This window comes from Pagrus major, chromosome 10 (assembly GCF_040436345.1).
Source record: "Pagrus major chromosome 10, Pma_NU_1.0".
Classification (NCBI taxonomy): Eukaryota; Metazoa; Chordata; class Actinopteri; order Spariformes; family Sparidae; genus Pagrus; species Pagrus major.
In genome coordinates this window covers 8,228,987-8,251,120 of record NC_133224.1, presented here as the reverse complement: position 1 = coordinate 8,251,120, position 22,134 = coordinate 8,228,987, and the positions used below count along the sequence as shown (strand labels likewise).

The following is a 22,134-nucleotide window of genomic DNA, read 5'->3' as shown; positions in this document are numbered from 1 at the left end:
GGAGCCAGAGGAGGACGCTGTTGAAGGGTCGGAGCCAGAAGAGGACGTTATTGAAGGGTCGGAGCCAGAGGAGGACGTTATTGAAGGGTCGGAGCCAGAGCAGGACGCTACTGAAGGGTCGGAGCCAGAGGAGGACGCTACTGAAGGGTCGGAGCCAGAGGAGGACTTAGAAGATGATGAGGCCAACATGGATGAGGATTTCGAAGATGATGAGCCCGACATGGACGAGGATTTCGAAGATGATGAGCCCGAGATGGACGAGGATTTCGGAGGTGATGAGCCCGAGATGGACGAGGATTCCGAAGATGATGAGCCCGAGATGGACGAGGATTTCGAAGATGATGAGCCCGAGATGGACGAGGATTCCGAAGATGATGAGGCCACCAGGGAAGATTCCTCGAAGAAGGATGAGGCTGAGCCTAACCCTCTTAATTAAAAACCTGACAAGGCTGAATCCCTCACAACATCTTGCCTGTAAGTCACAAGTATGCATCATTTCTTCTCATACTTTTTCAAAAATGTATATTTTTTCCCCTAAATCAGTTATTTAATTAGTTTTCATTTACTTTTGTAGGTATAAGTATGTACAATACGGCCATACATCATGGTACAGCACAGAGCCATATCTTATTCTATCAAATATTCTGTTGTCATAACAGGCGCTATCTTTTTATCTGCTCCATTATTAATGAAGACAGAATTAGGATCTGACTGAACATCTCACAGAAAACTATAAGAAAACATTTAAGCTCACATCTTGTAGTCTATATACTCACGTGTATCTGTATCTGCTCTTCCTCTGCAGCTCTCCAACTAACACCTGATCTTCAGCACCATGGGTGTCGACATGATGACCACGTGATATACAAGAAAGAGCATTTCAGCATTTAAACCAACTGAGGCCATGTTTTACAGTCATGGGATCAAATAAAAGCTCTTGACATGACGAAATTCAATATTTGTCTCAGTGTCCTTATTAAGCTATGAACAATCAGTCACGTCAGTAGGTTCTTATACGTAATGAAACAGTTGAAATGGTTAATTAAAAGTGCTGAATAAACAAATGAATAAGTAGTAATTATAAAAACAGTTCAGGTAGCTAAACTCTGGATAAACATTTGAAATGGTTAGCTATGTAATGGATGAACAGGGTAACCTAACCAAAAGTCATGAAGGTCAAATGGCGGTCTGAGAGTAATTAATAAATGGTGGAAATCATTAGCTAAATTAAATGAATAAACTGTTCAAATGACTTACTAAAAGTAACAACGAAACACTTCAAATGGTTCGCAAACCATAATGGATGCACTGTTGAAATAGTTAGCTAGAGCGTAAAAAGCAAACCGTGGAAATGGCAGCTAAAAGCAATCAAGAAACAGTTCAGATGGCTGGCAAAAATGATTGGCTAAAAAGCTCACGTAGCTAGCTAAAAGAACTGGATACATGTTTAAAATAGATGAAGGTAGCTAATGGACAAAGAGGGTTGCCCTCTGGTATGCTGAATACGTCCCATAGTTCAACGGCAAAGTCAAATCAATGCCCAAGTAAGATAAAGGGATAAAAAAGGGGGGGAAATGTTGAGGATTTAGCTTGCTTGCCCCCTCCTGAGAATTTCAGGAACAGCTGGAACGATTCAGACAGCTTTTCCAGAGGCAGATGAAAGAAAAGCTGAAAGGCTTGTGTGGAGAGAAGGAGCCAGTGAGTGAGTGGGAGAGGGAGCGAGAAAGAAAGTGGAGGCTTCTTGACAGCAAGGATTTTTCAGAGTGATTCAGCGTATACTTGGTGTCCCTGCATACTCAAACCTCCCAGTCAACCTCCCAAATCAGTATCCACTCTCGTTGATGAAGGTTCTCCAGGTGGTCATCCTGGCTGCACTGAACAGCATAAACTACATTACTCTGTTTATACCTGGGTGTTTTGTCCTCAGGATGGACAAGTTTCTGCCTCAGTGTGTTGGTAGGTATGAAGTGAACCGGGATACAGTGCCGGCCCAGAGCAATTTGGTGCCCTAGGCAAGATTTTAGCTGCCGCCCCCTTGCATCGCATACACTCACACAGAAACTGCATGTATGTATTCAATATTTTAAAAGTGCATCTGAAGAGAGAAGAGAAGTATATGTGATCACTGAATGTTACATTTTAATAAAAAAACAGATGCTTGGTGTGTGCTATACATAAGACTAATATAGACTAATAATGAAAATACGATGAGATTCAGTCTAACCAGAGTGCAAAAAGCAGTAAAGTGCAGTGAAATTTATATATATATATATACATATATGTATATATATATACATATATGTATATATATATACATATATGTATATATATATACATATATGTATATATATGTATATATATATACATATATATATATATATATATATATATATATATATATATGTATGTATATATGTACTACAGATGCTTGTCATGAAGGGGTTGAATATTTTTGAGACTGCAGTAGTCATTAAAAGTGGCATGTTTGTGTTGAATTTGGAGAAACCACTTGTACTATTAGTTGTGTTGAGCTATTTAAATTGTTCTTGTTTGATTTGTTTATTGCAAACAGCTGCTAGTTTGTACGTGTTGCCAATAAACCTAATTTGTAGTGGGGGTTGAATAATTCTGATTGCAACTGTATATAAATATGTATATATGTGTGTATATATTTTGATGTTTTTCTCTTCTTTCCTTCTTTTCCTTCCCTGGGCGCCAGATGGTTTCAGTCTTTTGGACATTGTGATTCTGCTACAGTATTAATAAATCTCTTTCTTGGTCTTTGGGTCACGGTCCGGTCAGATTCAGGCAACTCGCCTCTCGACTCCGCTCCCCACCCTCACAGAGGGCAGGTACAGTGTGACGAGCCAGCCAGGAATCCAGAAAAAGGCCTATCCATTATTTAATAGGCTTTGTTATCAAGTTATGTTGCTGTGGGCTTATATAATATTTCGAAATAATAGTCGTAATAGCACTGGTAAAAAATAGTAATTTTTTTTTTCTCCCCCTGTTTGCGGCGCCCCCCGTGGATGATGGCACCCTTAGCATTCGCCTATACAGCCTATGCCGAGGCCTGGCTCTGCCGGGATATGATGTTTATTAAAGATCCTCCTGAGTTTTTCAGATGTTCCTGCGACATGGGGAATGACGATGTTGTTATGTTTTCTTCTCCTCTCTGTCTGCTCTGGATCTTTTAGCGGTTTTGACAAAGGTCCAGTTTGGGAAGCTACAGGTTTTAAGTGCACCCCTGCTGTTCTTCTGTTCCTTCTCCTTCCCCTGACTTAGTGGGCACGGTCTCAGCCCGATGGTCGGGTTCTGATGACCCCCAGCTTGTGCTCCAGTGGGTGATGAGAGTCGAACAGCAAGTACTGATCTGTGTGTGTAGGTTTTCTGTACACCTCAATGTTGAGGCTTCTGTCTCCATCCTCTCTCCATCCTCTCTCCGTCTCTTGGATCGACTACCAATGCTAACTTGACCGTTTGCTAGAACTGAAGCAGTGTAGCCGACATAGGGTTGTAGTGAGAACAATACTATGTGGCCTAACTTTTACGAGTTTGAAAGGTCGTCCGCCTTTCAAACTCGTAAAATAAAAAATAAAACAGCTAAATATGTCTGCTTGTCTAATGTAACGTTAAGATAAAGAACATTTCAACACATTGACAAGGACTAATTCCTCTACGATGACTTCAGAAAAACAAAAGTGCATTCTTGATTTGTGAATTCAACGTTCAGTCCACAGTTATTGCATTTATCTAGGACTGATATTCTGTGTTTGCGAAACACCGACTGCCTTTGCTGCTCCGAGAGTGTGGCGCTCTGAATGACATCATCATTTGAAACCAGATCAGTCAGTTCATCAGCAAATTTGCTCAAACCTCAGAGCATTAGCCAAAAGCAGTAAGAGTTGAAAAGAAGTTATTAACTGTTATAAGTCAGAAACTTTTGTAGCCATAGTTTTACCAATTGCTGGCATATAACAGCATAAGAGTGTCTAAAAGTTAGCAAATTCTGATTTAATTGCCAGCTTATGACGTGATTATTTTCTCCAAAAGAAATGTTAATGACCTTAAATTATTGTGTGATTTAGTGGAGTACTCAATCAAAGGCCAAGGCTGTACAATAAATGCCAGTCGGCTTCTCGTGCTTTCACAGAGGGACTTCCAAACATAATTTCCACCTGATCAGTATTTAACATGAATAGTTGATATAAATGAAATAAAATACAGTTGTTCAGTTGATCCTTGGTGTCAATACGTGTCTCTGCACGGAAGGTGGCTGTGCACTACATCATTTGCCTCGGAGCATGTTTGTCACAGACTAGCAAAAAATGTGGAAACTTTTCATTGGATGAGCTTTGTTACCAAACAAACATTCCTAGCTCAGAAGTTCACATATATTGAAGGTGCATCAGTTGGAAGGTCAGAACACTCCTGACTTGAGTTGAAGTCCTTTGGACCTGAGAGCTAGTGAAAACTGAAGGTAAATACGGTACCTTTACTCTTCTGTCAGACCCACAGACTGAACAGAATCTGTCGCTAAATACTCACAGACCGTTTCACAGTATTTTTGTACGTTTTTATGTTTCCTTTCAGAAAATGAAGATCCAAATTCTTCTGCTGGCCTGTGCCTTTGTGGCTGCGCTCAGTGCAGCACCATCAGCAGATGATTCTGCTAAAGCCAAAGGTAACTAGATGGTAAATTCTGATGTCAAGTATAAAGTGGTATGTGCACCAGATGTGTCGTATGCATTGATGCAATGTCACCTCTGTATGTAGACGTTAGGTTGTCAGTGTTTTGTGTGATTTCTCAATATAAAATTACAAAACTGGATAAGTTCTTTGACTAAAGGGACAACTGTTTGAGTATCTGACCTTTCTTAATGGATGCAATTACATGTCTTTCTAACAGCCATAAATGATGAGGTTAAAGTTGATTTGCCAAAGCCAGAGCAGGACGCTGTTGGAGTGAAGGAGCCACAGCAGGACGCTATTGGAGTGAAGGAGCCAGAGCAGGACGCTACTGAAGGGTCGGAGCCAGAGCAGGACGCTACTGAAGGGTCGGAGCCAGAGGAGGACGCTGTTGAAGGGTCGGAGCCAGAAGAGGACGTTATTGAAGGGTCGGAGCCAGAGGAGGACGTTATTGAAGGGTCGGAGCCAGAGGAGGACGCTGTTGAAGGGTCGGAGCCAGAAGAGGACGTTATTGAAGGGTCGGAGCCAGAGGAGGACGTTATTGAAGGGTCGGAGCCAGAGCAGGACGCTACTGAAGGGTCGGAGCCAGAGGAGGACGCTACTGAAGGGTCGGAGCCAGAGGAGGACTTAGAAGATGATGAGGCCAACATGGATGAGGATTTCGAAGATGATGAGCCCGACATGGACGAGGATTTCGAAGATGATGAGCCCGAGATGGACGAGGATTTCGGAGGTGATGAGCCCGAGATGGACGAGGATTCCGAAGATGATGAGCCCGAGATGGACGAGGATTTCGAAGATGATGAGCCCGAGATGGACGAGGATTCCGAAGATGATGAGGCCACCAGGGAAGATTCCTCGAAGAAGGATGAGGCTGAGCCTAACCCTCTTAATTAAAAACCTGACAAGGCTGAATCCCTCACAACATCTTGCCTGTAAGTCACAAGTATGCATCATTTCTTCTCATACTTTTTCAAAAATGTATATTTTTTCCCCTAAATCAGTTATTTAATTAGTTTTCATTTACTTTTGTAGGTATAAGTATGTACAATACGGCCATACATCATGGTACAGCACAGAGCCATATCTTATTCTATCAAATATTCTGTTGTCATAACAGGCGCTATCTTTTTATCTGCTCCATTATTAATGAAGACAGAATTAGGATCTGACTGAACATCTCACAGAAAACTATAAGAAAACATTTAAGCTCACATCTTGTAGTCTATATACTCACGTGTATCTGTATCTGCTCTTCCTCTGCAGCTCTCCAACTAACACCTGATCTTCAGCACCATGGGTGTCGACATGATGACCACGTGATATACAAGAAAGAGCATTTCAGCATTTAAACCAACTGAGGCCATGTTTTACAGTCATGGGATCAAATAAAAGCTCTTGACATGACGAAATTCAATATTTGTCTCAGTGTCCTTATTAAGCTATGAACAATCAGTCACGTCAGTAGGTTCTTATACGTAATGAAACAGTTGAAATGGTTAATTAAAAGTGCTGAATAAACAAATGAATAAGTAGTAATTATAAAAACAGTTCAGGTAGCTAAACTCTGGATAAACATTTGAAATGGTTAGCTATGTAATGGATGAACAGGGTAACCTAACCAAAAGTCATGAAGGTCAAATGGCGGTCTGAGAGTAATTAATAAATGGTGGAAATCATTAGCTAAATTAAATGAATAAACTGTTCAAATGACTTACTAAAAGTAACAACGAAACACTTCAAATGGTTCGCAAACCATAATGGATGCACTGTTGAAATAGTTAGCTAGAGCGTAAAAAGCAAACCGTGGAAATGGCAGCTAAAAGCAATCAAGAAACAGTTCAGATGGCTGGCAAAAATGATTGGCTAAAAAGCTCACGTAGCTAGCTAAAAGAACTGGATACATGTTTAAAATAGATGAAGGTAGCTAATGGACAAAGAGGGTTGCCCTCTGGTATGCTGAATACGTCCCATAGTTCAACGGCAAAGTCAAATCAATGCCCAAGTAAGATAAAGGGATAAAAAAGGGGGGGAAATGTTGAGGATTTAGCTTGCTTGCCCCCTCCTGAGAATTTCAGGAACAGCTGGAACGATTCAGACAGCTTTTCCAGAGGCAGATGAAAGAAAAGCTGAAAGGCTTGTGTGGAGAGAAGGAGCCAGTGAGTGAGTGGGAGAGGGAGCGAGAAAGAAAGTGGAGGCTTCTTGACAGCAAGGATTTTTCAGAGTGATTCAGCGTATACTTGGTGTCCCTGCATACTCAAACCTCCCAGTCAACCTCCCAAATCAGTATCCACTCTCGTTGATGAAGGTTCTCCAGGTGGTCATCCTGGCTGCACTGAACAGCATAAACTACATTACTCTGTTTATACCTGGGTGTTTTGTCCTCAGGATGGACAAGTTTCTGCCTCAGTGTGTTGGTAGGTATGAAGTGAACCGGGATACAGTGCCGGCCCAGAGCAATTTGGTGCCCTAGGCAAGATTTTAGCTGCCGCCCCCTTGCATCGCATACACTCACACAGAAACTGCATGTATGTATTCAATATTTTAAAAGTGCATCTGAAGAGAGAAGAGAAGTATATGTGATCACTGAATGTTACATTTTAATAAAAAAACAGATGCTTGGTGTGTGCTATACATAAGACTAATATAGACTAATAATGAAAATACGATGAGATTCAGTCTAACCAGAGCGCAAAAAGCAGTAAAGTGCAGTGAAATTTATATATATATACATATATGTATATATATATACATATATATATATATATATATATATATATATATATACATATATATATATATATATATATATATATATATATATATATATATATATATATGTATGTATATATGTACTACAGATGCTTGTCATGAAGGGGTTGAATATTTTTGAGACTGCAGTAGTCATTAAAAGTGGCATGTTTGTGTTGAATTTGGAGAAACCACTTGTACTATTAGTTGTGTTGAGCTATTTAAATTGTTCTTGTTTGATTTGTTTATTGCAAACAGCTGCTAGTTTGTACGTGTTGCCAATAAACCTAATTTGTAGTGGGGGTTGAATAATTCTGATTGCAACTGTATATAAATATGTATATATGTGTGTATATATTTTGATGTTTTTCTCTTCTTTCCTTCTTTTCCTTCCCTGGGCGCCAGATGGTTTCAGTCTTTTGGACATTGTGATTCTGCTACAGTATTAATAAATCTCTTTCTTGGTCTTTGGGTCACGGTCCGGTCAGATTCAGGCAACTTGCCTCTCGACCCCGCTCCCCACCCTCACAGAGGGCAGGTACAGTGTGACGAGCCAGCCAGGAATCCAGAAAAAGGCCTATCCATTATTTAATAGGCTTTGTTATCAAGTTATGTTGCTGTGGGCTTATATAATATTTCGAAATAATAGTCGTAATAGCACTGGTAAAAAATAGTAATTTTTTTTTTCTCCCCCTGTTTGCGGCGCCCCCCGTGGATGATGGCACCCTTAGCATTCGCCTATACAGCCTATGCCGAGGCCTGGCTCTGCCGGGATATGATGTTTATTAAAGATCCTCCTGAGTTTTTCAGATGTTCCTGCGACATGGGGAATGACGATGTTGTTATGTTTTCTTCTCCTCTCTGTCTGCTCTGGATCTTTTAGCGGTTTTGACAAAGGTCCAGTTTGGGAAGCTACAGGTTTTAAGTGCACCCCTGCTGTTCTTCTGTTCCTTCTCCTTCCCCTGACTTAGTGGGCACGGTCTCAGCCCGATGGTCGGGTTCTGATGACCCCCAGCTTGTGCTCCAGTGGGTGATGAGAGTCGAACAGCAAGTACTGATCTGTGTGTGTAGGTTTTCTGTACACCTCAATGTTGAGGCTTCTGTCTCCATCCTCTCTCCGTCTCTTGGATCGACTACCAATGCTAACTTGACCGTTTGCTAGAACTGAAGCAGTGTAGCCGACATAGGGTTGTAGTGAGAACAATACTATGTGGCCTAACTTTTACGAGTTTGAAAGGTCGTCCGCCTTTCAAACTCGTAAAATAAAAAATAAAACAGCTAAATATGTCTGCTTGTCTAATGTAACGTTAAGATAAAGAACATTTCAACACATTGACAAGGACTAATTCCTCTACGATGACTTCAGAAAAACAAAAGTGCATTCTTGATTTGTGAATTCAACGTTCAGTCCACAGTTATTGCATTTATCTAGGACTGATATTCTGTGTTTGCGAAACACCGACTGCCTCTGCTGCTCCGAGAGTGTGGTGCTCTGAATGACATCATCATTTGAAACCAGATCAGTCAGTTCATCAGCAAATTTGCTCAAGCCTCAGAGCATTAGCCAAAAGCAGTAAGAGTTGAAAAGAAGTTATTAACTGTTATAAGTCAGAAACTTTTGTAGCCATAGTTTTACCAATTGCTGGCATATAACAGCATAAGAGTGTCTAAAAGTTAGCAAATTCTGATTTAATTGCCGGATTATGACGTGATTATTTTCTCCAAAAGAAATGTTAATGACCTTAAATTATTGTGTGAGTTAGTGGAGTACTCAATCAAAAGCCAAGGCTGTACAATAAATGCCAGTCGGCTTCTCGTGCTTTCACAGAGGGACTTCCAAACATAGTTTCCACCTGATCAGTATTTAACATGAATAGTTGATATAAATGAAATAAAATACAGTTGTTCAGTTGATCCTTGGTGTCAATACGTGTCTCTGCACGGAAGGTGGCTGTGCACTACATCATTTGCCTCGGAGCATGTTTGTCACAGACTAGCAAAAAATGTGGAAACTTTTCATTGGATGAGCTTTGTTACCAAACAAACATTCCTAGCTCAGAAGTTCACATATATTGAAGGTGCATCAGTTGGAAGGTCAGAACACTCCTGACTTGAGTTGAAGTCCTTTGGACCTGAGAGCTACTGAAAACTGAAGGTAAATACGGTACCTTTACTCTTCTGTCAGACCCACAGACTGAACAGAATCTGTTGCTAAATACTCACGGACCATTTCACAGTATTTTTGTACGTTTTTATGTTTCCTTTCAGAAAATGAAGATCCAAATTCTTCTGCTGGCCTGTGCCTTTGTGGCTGCGCTCAGTGCAGCACCATCAGCAGATGATTCTGCTAAAGCCAAAGGTAACTAGATGATAAATTCTGATGTCAAGTATAAAGTGGTATGTGCACCAGATGTGTCGTATGCATTGATGCATTGTCACCTCTGTATGTAGACGTTAGGTTGTCAGTGTTTTGTGTGATTTCTCAATATAAAATTACAAAACTGGATAAGTTCTTTGACTAAAGGGACAACTGTTTGAGTATCTGACCTTTCTTAATGGATGCAATTACATGTCTTTCTAACAGCCATCAATGATGAGGTTAAAGTTGATTTGCCAAAGCCAGAGCAGGACGCTGTTGGAGTGAAGGAGCCAGAGCAGGACGCTACTGAAGGGTCGGAGCCAGAGGAGGACGCTACTGAAGGGTCGGAGCCAGAGGAGGACGTTATTGAAGGGTCGGAGCCAGAGGAGGACGCTACTGAAGGGTCGGAGCCAGAGGAGGACGCTACTGAAGGGTCGGAGCCAGAGGAGGACGTTATTGAAGGGTCGGAGCCAGAGGAGGACGCTGTTGAAGGGTCGGAGCCAGAGGAGGACGTTATTGAAGGGTCGGAGCCAGAGGAGGACGTTATTGAAGGGTCGGAGCCAGAGGAGGACGCTGTTGAAGGGTCGGAGCCAGAGGAGGACGTTGTTGAAGGGTCGGAGCCAGAGGAGGACTTAGAAGATGATGAGGCCAACATGGATGAGGATTTCGAAGATGATGAGCCCGACATGGACGAGGATTTCGAAGATGATGAGCCTGAGATGGACGAGGATTTCGAAGATGATGAGCCTGAGATGGACGAGGAATCCGAAGATGATGAGGCTGAGCCTAACCCTCTTAATTAAAAACCTGACAAGGCTGAATCCCTCACAACATCTTGCCTGTAAGTCACGAGTATGCATCATTTCTTCTCATACTTTTCCAAAAATGTATATTTTTTCCCCTAAATCAGTTATTTAATTAGTTTTCATTTACTTTTGTAGGTATAAGTATGTACAATACAGCCATACATCATGGTACAGCACAGAGCCATATCTTACTCTATCAAATATTCTGTTGTCATAACAGGCGCTATCTTTTTATCTGCTCCATTATTAATGAAGACAGAATTAGGATCTGACTGAACATCTCACAGAAAACTATGAGAAAACATTTAAGCTCACATCTTGTAGTCTATATACTCACGTGTATCTGTATCTGCTCTTCCTCTGCAGCTCTCCAACAAACACCTGATCTTCAGCACCATGGGTGTCGACATGATGACCACGTGATATACAAGAAAGAGCATTTCAGCATTTAAACCAACTGAGGCCATGTTTTACAGTCATGGGATCAAATAAAAGCTCTTGACATGACGAAATTCAATATTTGTCTCAGTGTCCTTATTAAGCTATGAACAATCAGTCACGTCAGTAGGTTCTTATACGTAATGAAACAGTTGAAATGGTTAATTAAAAGTGCTGAATAAACAAATGAATAAGTAGTAATTATAAAAACAGTTCAGGTAGCTAAACTCTGGATAAACATTTGAAATGGTTAGCTATGTAATGGATGAACAGGGTAACCTAACTAAAAGTCATGGATAAGAGTAATTCATTTAAGGTGACACAACTTTAAACATGACCTCATCTGTGAACATTTGTGCCTGAGCCACATCAGCTTGATTTTCATCAGCAGTGGTGGTTGTTTAAATATTGAGTTAAAAGTAATTGTAAGAACAGTTCAGATAGCTAAAAGTCCGGATAAACATTTCAAATTTTTAGCGAAGTAATGGACAAACAGGGTACGTTAGCTAAAAGTCATGAAGGCCAAATGGCGGTCTGAGAGTAATTAATAAAAGGTGGAAATCATTAGCTAAATTAAATGAAAAAACTGTTCAAATGACTCACTAAAAGTAACAACGAAACACTTCAAATGGTTCGCAAACCATAATGGATGCACTGTTGAAATAGTTAGCTAGAGCGTGAAAAGCAAACCGTGGAAATGGCAGCTAAAAGCAATCAAGAAACAATTCAGATGGCTGGCAAAAATGATTGGCTAAAAAGCTCACGTAGTTAGCTAAAAGTACTGGATACATGTTTAAAATAGATAAAGGTAGCTAATGGACAAAGAATAAATAATATTCACTTGTATATATTCATAGGTTTACATAAAATCCGGTTTAAAATCAGTTTCAAGTGAGACATGACGAGTGGTGTCGATGAAGAGGTGCTTGTGCTCCTCTGACAAGGCTGCGGGGGTCAAAAAAGGTTGGGAAACATCCATGTAGTTTTACATATATATGTATATATATTGTGCTATTACTGCCTTCTGGCCTTTCCCCAAATGTACATGCCTCAGATTTATCCTGGCTGGGTTGCCCTCTGGCACTGGAAACCTGCAGCGTGTGGAGGGCAAGATGGATTCAATCAAGTATCAGGAAATCCTGGGAGAAAATGTCATGCCGTCTGTAAGGAAGCTGAAGCTTGGGCGTCATTGGACCTTCCAACAGGACAATGATCCCAAGCATACCTCAAAGTCCACCAAGGCTTGGTTTCAGAAGAAGTCCTGGAAGATACTAGAGTGGCCATCACAGTCGCCTGACTTGAACCCCATTGAAAATCTCTGGTGGGATTTGAAAAAGGCGGTTGCAGCATGCAAACCCAAGTATATTAGTGAGCGGAAGGCCTTTGCCCATGAGGAATGGGCTAAGATTCCTCAGGAACGCTGCCAGAAGCTGGTTTCTGCCTATGCATCACGTTTGCAGCAGGTCATAACAGCAAAAGGGTGCTCTACTAAGTACTAAAGATGCTTGTCATCAAGGGGTTGAATAATTTTGAGACTGCAGTAGTCATTAAAAGTGGCATTTTGTGTTGAATTTGGAGAAACCACTTGTCATATTAGTTGTGTTGAGCTATTTAAATTGTTCTTGTTTGATTTGTTTATTGCAAACAGCTGCTAGTTTGTACGTGTTGCCAATAAACCTAATTTGTAGTGGGGGTTGAATAATTTTGATTGCAACTGTATATAAATATGTATATATGTGTGTATATATTTTCATGTTTTTCTCTTCTTTCCTTCTTTTCCTTCCCTGGGCGCCGGATGGTTTCAGTCTTTTGGACATTGTGATTCTGCTACAGTATTAATAAATCTCTCTCTTGGTCTTTGGGTCACGGTCCGGTCAGATTCAGGCAACTCGCCTCTCGACCCCGCTCCCCACCCTCACAGAGGGCAGGTACAATGTGACGAGCCAGCCAGGAATCCAGAAAAAGGCCTATCCATTATTTAATAGGCTTTGCTATGAAGTTATGTTGTTGTGGGCTTATATAATATTTTGAAATAATAGTTGTAATAGCACTGGTAAAAAATAGTAATTTTTTTTTTTCTCCCCCTGTTTGCGGCGCCCCCCGTGGATGATGGCACCCTTAGCATTCGCCTATACAGCCTATGCCGAGGCCTGGCTCTGCCAGGATATGATGTTTATTAAAGATCCTCCTGAGTTTTTCAGATGTTCCTGCGACATGGGGAATGACGATGTTGTTATGTTTTCTTCTCCTCTCTGTCTGCTCTGGATCTTTTAGCAGTTTTGACAAAGGTCCAGTTTCGGTAGCTACAGGTTTTAAGTGCTCCCCTGCTGTTCTTCTGTTCCTTCTCCTTCCCCTGACTTAGTGGGCACGGTCTCAGCCCGATGGTCGGGTTCTGATGACCCCCAGCTTGTGCTCCAGTGGGTGATGAGAGTCGAACAGCAAGTACTGATCTGTGTGTGTAGGTTTTCTGTACACCTCAATGTTGAGGCTTCTGTCTCCATCCTCTCTCCGTCTCTTGGATCGACTACCAATGCTAACTTGACTGTTTGCTAGAACTGAAGCAGTGTAGCCGACATAGGGTTGTAGTGAGAACAATACTATGTACCCTAACTTTTACGAGTTTGAAAGGTCGTCCGCCTTTCAAACTCGTAAAATAGAAAAATAAAACAGCTAAATATGTCTGCTTGTCTAATGTTACGTAAAGATGAAGAACATTTCAACACATCGACAAGGACTAATTCCTCTACGATAACTTCAGAAAAACAACAGCGCATTCTTGATTTGTGAATTCAACGTTCAGTCCACAGTTATCGCATTTATCTAGGACTGATATTCTGTGTCCGCGAAACACCGACTGCCTCTGCTGCTCTCAGAGTGTGGTGCTCTGAATGACGTCATCATTTGAAACCAGATCAGCCAGTTCATCAGCAAATTTGCTCAAACCTCAGAGCATTAGCAAAAAGCAGTAAGAGTTGAAAAGAAGTTATTAACTGTTATAAGTCAGAAACCTTTGTAGCCATAATTGTACCAATTGCTGGCGTATAACAGCATAAGAGTGTCTAAAAGTTAGCAAATTCTGATTTAATTGCCGGCTTATGACGTGATTATTTTCTCCAAAAGAAATGTTAATGACCTTAAATTATTGTGTGATTTAGTGGAGTACTCAATCAAAAGCCAAGGCTGTACAATAAATGCCAGTCGGCTTCTCGTGCTTTCACAGAGGGACTTCCAAACATAATTTCCACCTGATCAGTATTTAACATGAATAGTTGATATAAATGAAATAAAATACAGTTGTTCAGTTGATCCTTGGTGTCAATACGTGTCTCTGCACGGAAGGTGGCTGTGCACTACATCATTTGCCTCGGAGCATGTTTGTCACAGACTAGCAAAAAATGTGGAAACTTTCATTGGATGAGCTTTGTTACCGAACAAACATTCCTAGCTCAGAAGTTCACATATATTGAAGGGGCATCAGTTGGAAGGTCAGAACACTCCTGACTTGAGTTGAAGTCCTTTGGACCTGAGAGCTAGTGAAAACTGAAGGTAAATACGGTACCTTTACTCTTCTGTCAGACCCACAGACTGAACAGAATCTGTCACTAAATACTCACGGACCATTTCACAGTATTTTTGTACGTTTTTATGTTTCCTTTCAGAAAATGAAGATCCAAATTCTTCTGCTGGCCTGTGCCTTTGTGGCTGCGCTCAGTGCAGCACCATCAGCAGATGATTCTGCTAAAGCCAAAGGTAACTTGATGATAAATTCTGATGTCAAGTATAAAGTGGTATGTGCACCAGATGTGTCGTATGCATTGATGCAATGTCACCTCTTGTCAGTGTTTTGTGTGATTTCTCGATATAAAATTACAAAACTGGATAAGTTCTTTGACTAAAGGGACAACTGTTTGAGTATCTGACCTTTCTTAATGGATGCAATTACATGTCTTTCTAACAGCCATCAATGATGAGGTTAAAGTTGATTTGCCAAAGCCAGAGGAGGACGCTGTTGAAGGGTCGGAGCCAGAGGAGGACGCTGTTGAAGGGTCGGAGCCAGAGCAGGACGCTACTGAAGGGTCGGAGCCAGAGGAGGACGTTGTTGAAGGGTCGGGGAGTGATTGGAAGATGATGAGCCCAACATGGAATTTCCTTTGAACCTGACAAGGCTGAATCCCTCACAACATCTTGCCTGTAAGTCACAAGTATGCATCATTTCTTCTCATACTTTTAGTATTAGTTTTCATTTACTTTTGTAGGTATAAGTATGTACAATACGGCCATACATCATGGTACAGCACAGAGCCATATCTTACTCTATCAAATATTGTGTTGTCATAACAGGCGCTATTTTTTTATCTGCTCCATTATTAATGAAGACAGAATTAGGATCTGACTGAACATCTCACAGAAAACTATAAGAAAACATTTAAGCTCACATCTTGTAGTCTATTTACTCACGTGTATCTGTATCTGCTCTTCCTCTGCAGCTCTCCAACTAACACCTGATCTTCAGCACCACAGGTGTCGACATGATGACCACATGATGACTACAATAAAGAGCATTTCAGCATTTAAACCAACTGAGGCCATGTTTTACAGTGATGGGATCAAATAAAAGCTCTTGACATGACGAAATTCAATATTTGTCTCAGTGTCCTTATTAAGCTATGAACAATCAGTCACGTCAGTAGGTTTTTATATGTAATGAAACAGTTGAAATGGTTAATTAAAAGTGCTGAATAAACAAATTAATGAGTAATAATTGTAAGAACAGTTCAGGTAGCTAAACTCTGGATAAACATTTCAAATTTTTAGCGAAGTAATGGACAAACGGTACGGTAGCTAAAAGTCATGAAGGTCAAATGGCGGTCTGAGAGTAATGAATAAACGGTAGAAATCATTAACTAAATTAAATGAATAAAATGTTCAAATGGTGAGCTAAAAGTCATGAATTAACAGTTAAAATGGTTAGCCAAATTAAATTAATTACACAGTTCAAATGGCTTACTAAAAGTAACAACTAAACACTTAAAATGGTTCGCAAAAGTTAGCCAAAAGTACTGGATATGTGTTTAAAATAGATAAAGGTAGCTAATGGACAAAAAATAAACAATATTCACTTGTATATATTCATATTTTTACATAAATTATTGTGCTCCTCTGACAAGGCTGCGGGGGTCAAAAAAGGTTGGGAAACATCCATGTAGTGATATATATATTGTGCTATTACTGCCCTCTGGCCTTTCCCCAAATGTACAAGCCTCAGATTGGTCCTGGCTGGGTTGCCCTCTGGTATGCTGAATACGTCCCATAGTTCAACAGCAAGGTCAAATCAATGCCCAAGTAAGATAAAGGGATAAAAAAAGGGGGGAAATGTTGAGGATTTAGCTTGCTTGCCCCCTCCTGAGAATTTCAGGAACAGCTGGAACGATTCAGGCAGCTTTTCCAGAGGCAGATGAAAGAAAAGCTGAAAGGCTTGTGTGGAGAGAAGGAGCCAGTGAGTGAGTGGGAGAGGGAGCGAGAAAGAAAGTGGAGGCTTCTTGACAACAAGGATTTTTCAGAGTGATTCAGCGTATACTTGGTGTCCCTGCATACTCAAACCTCCCAGTCACTTCTTCTTCTTCCAGCAAGAGATGCCTCAGCCTCAAAAGAATTAGGAGTATCTTGTGTAATATGGTTGCTTGTGGTGCATTACAAGAGGCTTTGCCTCAGTAGTGCTGGCAGCACACGGTGGTGCCTCTGGGGCTGAGATTCCTGCCAGGTCACTGCAGGTGCTTCAGTGGCCAATTTAGTGCCTCAGTTTTCTCTTCTTGTCATTATTTACAGTATTTCACCTCATCTGAACTTACAGCCGAGGGGTATGTAGAGTGTGGAGAGTGGTGCATCGCTGCGACACAGCTGGTGGTTTGCCTTTACTTAGGGCTCCTCCTGCTGGTGGAGATTCAGGTATTGCAGGTTTTTCCTTTTTTTCCATGGTGTATTCCTATTGTAAATAAATAAAAAGGTGTGTGTGTGTGTGTGTGTGGGAGGACTTAAGGTCAGCTATAACATCACTCCTGTGACTGGTACCACACACACACACACACTGCTCTGAGAGGCTCTGCAGACCAGACAAATGAGCACAGTCGGGACATGCTGCTAAGATTCAAGGTGTTGCCCAGAGACAATCAGTGTCCAATAAATTGTAGAGGCCCGAACACATAAGCTCAATAAATAACCTGCTCTCACTCCCAGACTGATTGAAAGAGATTTAAATATTGGGATTAACACTTGACAACTAGATCTACAGTACATTTTACTGTTTTCTAATAGAGTGCTGCAGTAATGAGTCCTAAAACCCAGAACTCAGAAGTCTGAAATTTAATGTTTTTTTGTTTTTTTTAAATGGCTGAATAAAGGTCTGTGAGTACCACAGGCTTAAAATATTTACACATTTGGTTCGATGGCATAAAATACATCATTAAATGTCCCACAATTAAAGTATAAGGCCCTTGTGTGTCTTAAAAACGGCGGTTGCTAACAAGCGGCTAAATGAGACTACAGACGTTGTCGTGGACATTAGACGTCATCACACCGAACACGGAGATTCATCTGCGCACTAGTCCGTCTTTAAGGCCGACTTTGTGGAAGACTACTAGCTCCCTCTGTAATATTATATGTAATAATTATAAACACTATGTTCCATTTCTGCGCCTAATTCCTACACATTGTGCCTTTAATGGTTTAATTCACTGGTTCATTTGCTATAATGGGATTGTTTGCTGGTTTTCCTCTCTTAAAACGTTGTAGAAGTGGAAATACTTTCAACACAGTCATCGCAGTGCAACACCTGCAACTGAGCCGTGAGACAGTGCAGAAACCACAAATAAATGAATGAATGTGTCTTTATTAAAGCCAGCGCAAACACAATGTGCTTCTTTATCACTGATGATCTGTGATAAAAGTCCCAGCCAGAGGAAGAATAAAAAGCATTGGAGATCATTCATTGTTTTTATTGATAGGTACAACATTAAGACAATAAATGGGGGCATCTCGTGACATAATGTTAACAAAGTACACTGTTCATGAACGAGCAACAATAAGACAATTATTATTTCTATCTCTATGTCCCCTGCTGCAGCTAACCTTCCTCCCTTCCCCTGCGGATATTGCAGTTCATTCGACACTTTATCGTTCTTCCCTGTTCTTGCATACACCTTATTCCGACAGAGAAGACAATGTCTGTAGACACCTCCATTACACATACCCGTGTACATATACAGAATCTATACATACAATCTATATTAACAGTAGGTTAACAAAAAGTGCTGTAAATTCATGCTACAGTGCTGTGCTAAATCAAGACCTACAGAGACGCTTTTTTTTCCGCCTAGAAAAACAAAACGTCCGAAAATATCGTCGTTGAAACTTAACATTTCTTTCTGATGACCACTTCTTTACAGGAAAAAAAAAAATCGTCATGGTTACAAAGAAAAACTCCTTTAATAAGTTACCCGACCTTGCAATCAATTCGCTTTAATCAGTGAAATTTTTACTGATTTTCTAATTTATAACAAATTTAAACTGTTATCAGTTTTGAGCAGTTAAATAAATTCCGTGTGATGCTACAGTTTAATGTGTAAAGTTGTTCGTAAACATTTATCTCATACGACACATTCAACGAGTAAATTTACGGATGCATTCTACAGTATCTACATTATACAGTCAAATACTAAAAAGTACAAAAAATAGTTTATGCTTCATAGGAGACAAATGAGAACTGACCCCAGTCCTGTGACAATGGAGACATAATTTCACAGTCATGATGTAAAACGTTGGTGGTATAAAAGTTGTCTGGTGATACGTGATGTCAACTAAAAAGCTTCACTCAACAGAGAAATGAGAGAAAAGAAAATAAAGTGCCTATTTTGTCAATAAGTTAAGATGAAAATCGTTGTGCATGAGTAGAGGTTTTTGAACAGGGGTTGTTTTCAGTGTCGGTGTGTGATGGCAGGTGGAAGTGTCCTCAGGTGTTCTGGTGCAGAGCTCAGCGCAGCGAGTTGGTGGGCATACAGTCGCACAGAGCCCTCCTCTCCGCCCTCAGCACCAGCATCTCCGTCTGCACAGGACAAGACAACATGTCAATGCGTGTAAACACCGACTGAGGAACTATGAAGTAGCTGTGGCTGTACGCAACTTCTTAGGAACACCACAGATACGACTCTAGGCTGAAAAAGTCACCCAACCCCTCTGCGTTTAAGTAATTAAACAGTTTCTATTTGCAGATTATTTTCCTGAAGATGGTAGAACTGAGCATCAGTCACCAATAATTCAAGAAAAGACAAAAGTAAAGATAAAAGTAAAATATTACTTATTGAGTTTAAAGGTTCACTGTTGACACTAGAAATAGTATGTTGAATGTTTACATTTAAAAATATATGAGTGATTATTGGGTTAACTGATAAAACATATAGACGAATCATTGTTATTACTTGTATACACTTGAATAAACTATGCTGAACTCACCAACTTACTGCAAGAGTTCACCATTTTAACATCGAGTAGATAAATGCTAAAAGAAGAATTGGTCACTAAATGAAGCTGAATTATAATAACAAAATATTAATTTACATTTTAAAGTTGTGTTATTAGGACATTTATAACTGTTTTATACTTTATGTTGTTATAATAATACACATATATAACAACACATCTCAGTTGTTTCTTTTAGGTTTTTTGCCTGTTTTCTTTTTTAATATTATTACTCGTCCTCTTCAACTTTAACTTTTAAAAACCTTTACCAGGGACGATGGCTGGAAATTGGCTTCAGCTAGACACCCGATAAACATTATATCTGTTGCATTGTGTCTTCCTGTGTAACAGTGCTGATCTGTATTATCCCTGTTGAATACGCTATCAAATAAATAACAATTTTTACAATAAATTATAATTAAAAAGGCATAAAACATATTATACTATATATCATCTAAGACTGGATATCGTTATATTGTGATATGTCGTACTGGTTTTAAAGGCTGCATTACAGTAGAGTGATTTAATTACCCACATAGTCTTTACGTCCACATTAATGATAAAAATCCAACTGTATTATTATTTTGTGAAACTATAATAACCAACTGTCATCAGTACAATATTGTCGTAGAATTAATATCAAGGTATGAAGTAGATTTTTGAGGAGATTTCAAAATATTAATATATATATTGTTTATTATCATATTATTTTAAGGCCATATTGTCCAAAACAAAATCACCATCATCAGTAATTGTTGCTTAAAAGACTCATCAGCAGGCGATCACTTTAATTGCATGGCATATGTAGAGCATGCCATATAAAATCATAACAAGGGTAATAATCAGAGGCCTCATGACAGGATTGTGTCGGACGTAACTCACCCTGGCATCCAGGTTGAAGGCGGTCTTCTTTAGATCTTGCAGTGCCCTCTGCATGAACTCAAATGCGTGACAATCCACACATGGGCGACCTTAATATAAGAGGAAAGAAATCACAGAATTAAGATTAAGATTGTCTTTATTTATCCCACAATGGGGAAATTCACATGTTACAACAGCTCGAGGTGCAACAGTACAAGTAGTATTATAGAGTAAGTAGTAGAATAAGTAAGTAGAATAAAGAGATTAATGGATTGAGTGTAAATACCCCCCTGAATTATTTTGCGTGGCTTTTATACCAGACCAAGTAAGGCTGTAGCAGCGAAAACCTGAGTGTATTGAACGGAGTGAGGGTGTTTTTTTTTCTTGCTTTTAAATTCAACTTTTCATTTGTAAAAGGAAGATTACATAATATTCCTTTTAAAATGTACATTGTCTTGCTTTAAGGTGTTATAAATGTTGATTGTGTTCATTTTACTGGAGATATTTTTAATTATCAAAACAAAAGCATAGGTATTTGCCTTGAAACCTCTTTTTTTTTATAACCTAGAGGAGATGAAATAAAAAGGGGGCAGGCCCATTTTCATGTTGTCATGTATACACCAATTAGAATGACCTGCAATTCCCCCAGGAAACCTCTGTGGGGGCACCTGCTAATATTAGTGTGTGATTATCAGTGATTAATGCTGATTTCAACAAACATTTTTTTTAAAAAAAAACCTGCACTGAACACTGTTTAAATCCACCTACTTTCAGCAGGGATGACAGTCCCAGTCTCCTGATCCGCATCAGCTGCACCGAGGCAGAGGAGCTGCACCGCCAGAAGGAGCACCGCTGCCTGCAGATATCCACTGGACGCCATGGTGACGATGTGATCAATAACCTCTGGAAATGAAAAATAAAATCTGCAGGTGTGAGGTTTTTGCAGAAGCACAACAACGGGAGATGATCCCACACGGCCGCCACTCAGTGGAATAAGAAAATGTAACGGGGCTTTGTTTAGAAAACAGTCCAGGTTTCATCGGTAAATATAAGCATGCATTTAAAAATACATCAAACAGGAAGAATTGTTATTTATTTAAGAAACTATGTGTTCACATACCGTGAAACAGTCGATTATGTTTTCACCAGCTCAGCGCAAGATGCCCACCTAGCTAAGATTGTTTTAATGGGGATGCAGGGAGTGCGCATGCGCGGGGCTCATGAAAAATTAGCTATGGAGGGGCCAGAATCAAGACTTCCGGTGACAAGCATTCAAAATAAAAGCCTGGACAGACGTGCAATTAATGCTTAAATGATATAGATTTATATAAATCGTGACATGCATAGTTCTCAACATGGATTCCTTATCTTCAATAAATACTTTTAATTAATAGCTGCACGAGTACTTTTTTAGATACTTTTATACTTCCGTTTTCTGCCCCTCCATGTGTTCTACTTTACTTCACTACATTTATTTTTACAGATATACTCACTAGTTCATTGTTCAGACTATGATCTGACATACAAGATATGGGATCAGAGATAGGCTAAGTTATAATTATCCACTTATAACACTACTAAATGAAAATACATACAGAATATGTGTTCTTTTGCTCTGCCTCTTCAACACTGGGTCTCTGGGTCAGTTAATGAGTAAATCAACGGCAGAAGTCAGTGCGGTTCAAACTATAACCAGCTGCACCACATTGGAACTGGGGC

At 40.0% G+C, this 22,134-nt stretch overlaps 1 protein-coding gene across 1 annotated transcript; it reads right to left on the bottom strand.

Moving 5' to 3' along the window:
- Positions 1-18,019: 18,019 nt before the first annotated feature.
- On the bottom strand, positions 18,020-21,735 carry nicol1 (NELL2 interacting cell ontogeny regulator 1). The gene is made up of 4 exons (XM_073475212.1): positions 21,536-21,735; positions 21,184-21,318; positions 20,437-20,525; positions 18,020-19,141 (listed from the first exon to the last, which is right to left on the bottom strand). Exons 2-4 carry the CDS (start codon positions 21,293-21,295, stop codon positions 19,070-19,072), a joined length of 273 nt encoding a protein of 90 aa, XP_073331313.1. The 5' UTR covers positions 21,296-21,318; positions 21,536-21,735; the 3' UTR covers positions 18,020-19,069.
- Between the last annotated feature and the right edge of the window lie 399 nt (positions 21,736-22,134).

Coding starts and splice junctions, on each gene's coding strand:
- nicol1 (XM_073475212.1), bottom strand. CDS start 21,295: ATGGCGTCCAGTGGATATCTGCAGGCAGCGGTGCTCCTTCTGGCGGTG. Junction 20,526..21,183: donor GACTGTCATCCCTGCTGAAA/GTAGGTGGATTT, acceptor TCTTATATTAAG/GTCGCCCATGTGTGGATTGT. Junction 19,142..20,436: donor CCTTCAACCTGGATGCCAGG/GTGAGTTACGTC, acceptor TGTCCTGTGCAG/ACGGAGATGCTGGTGCTGAG.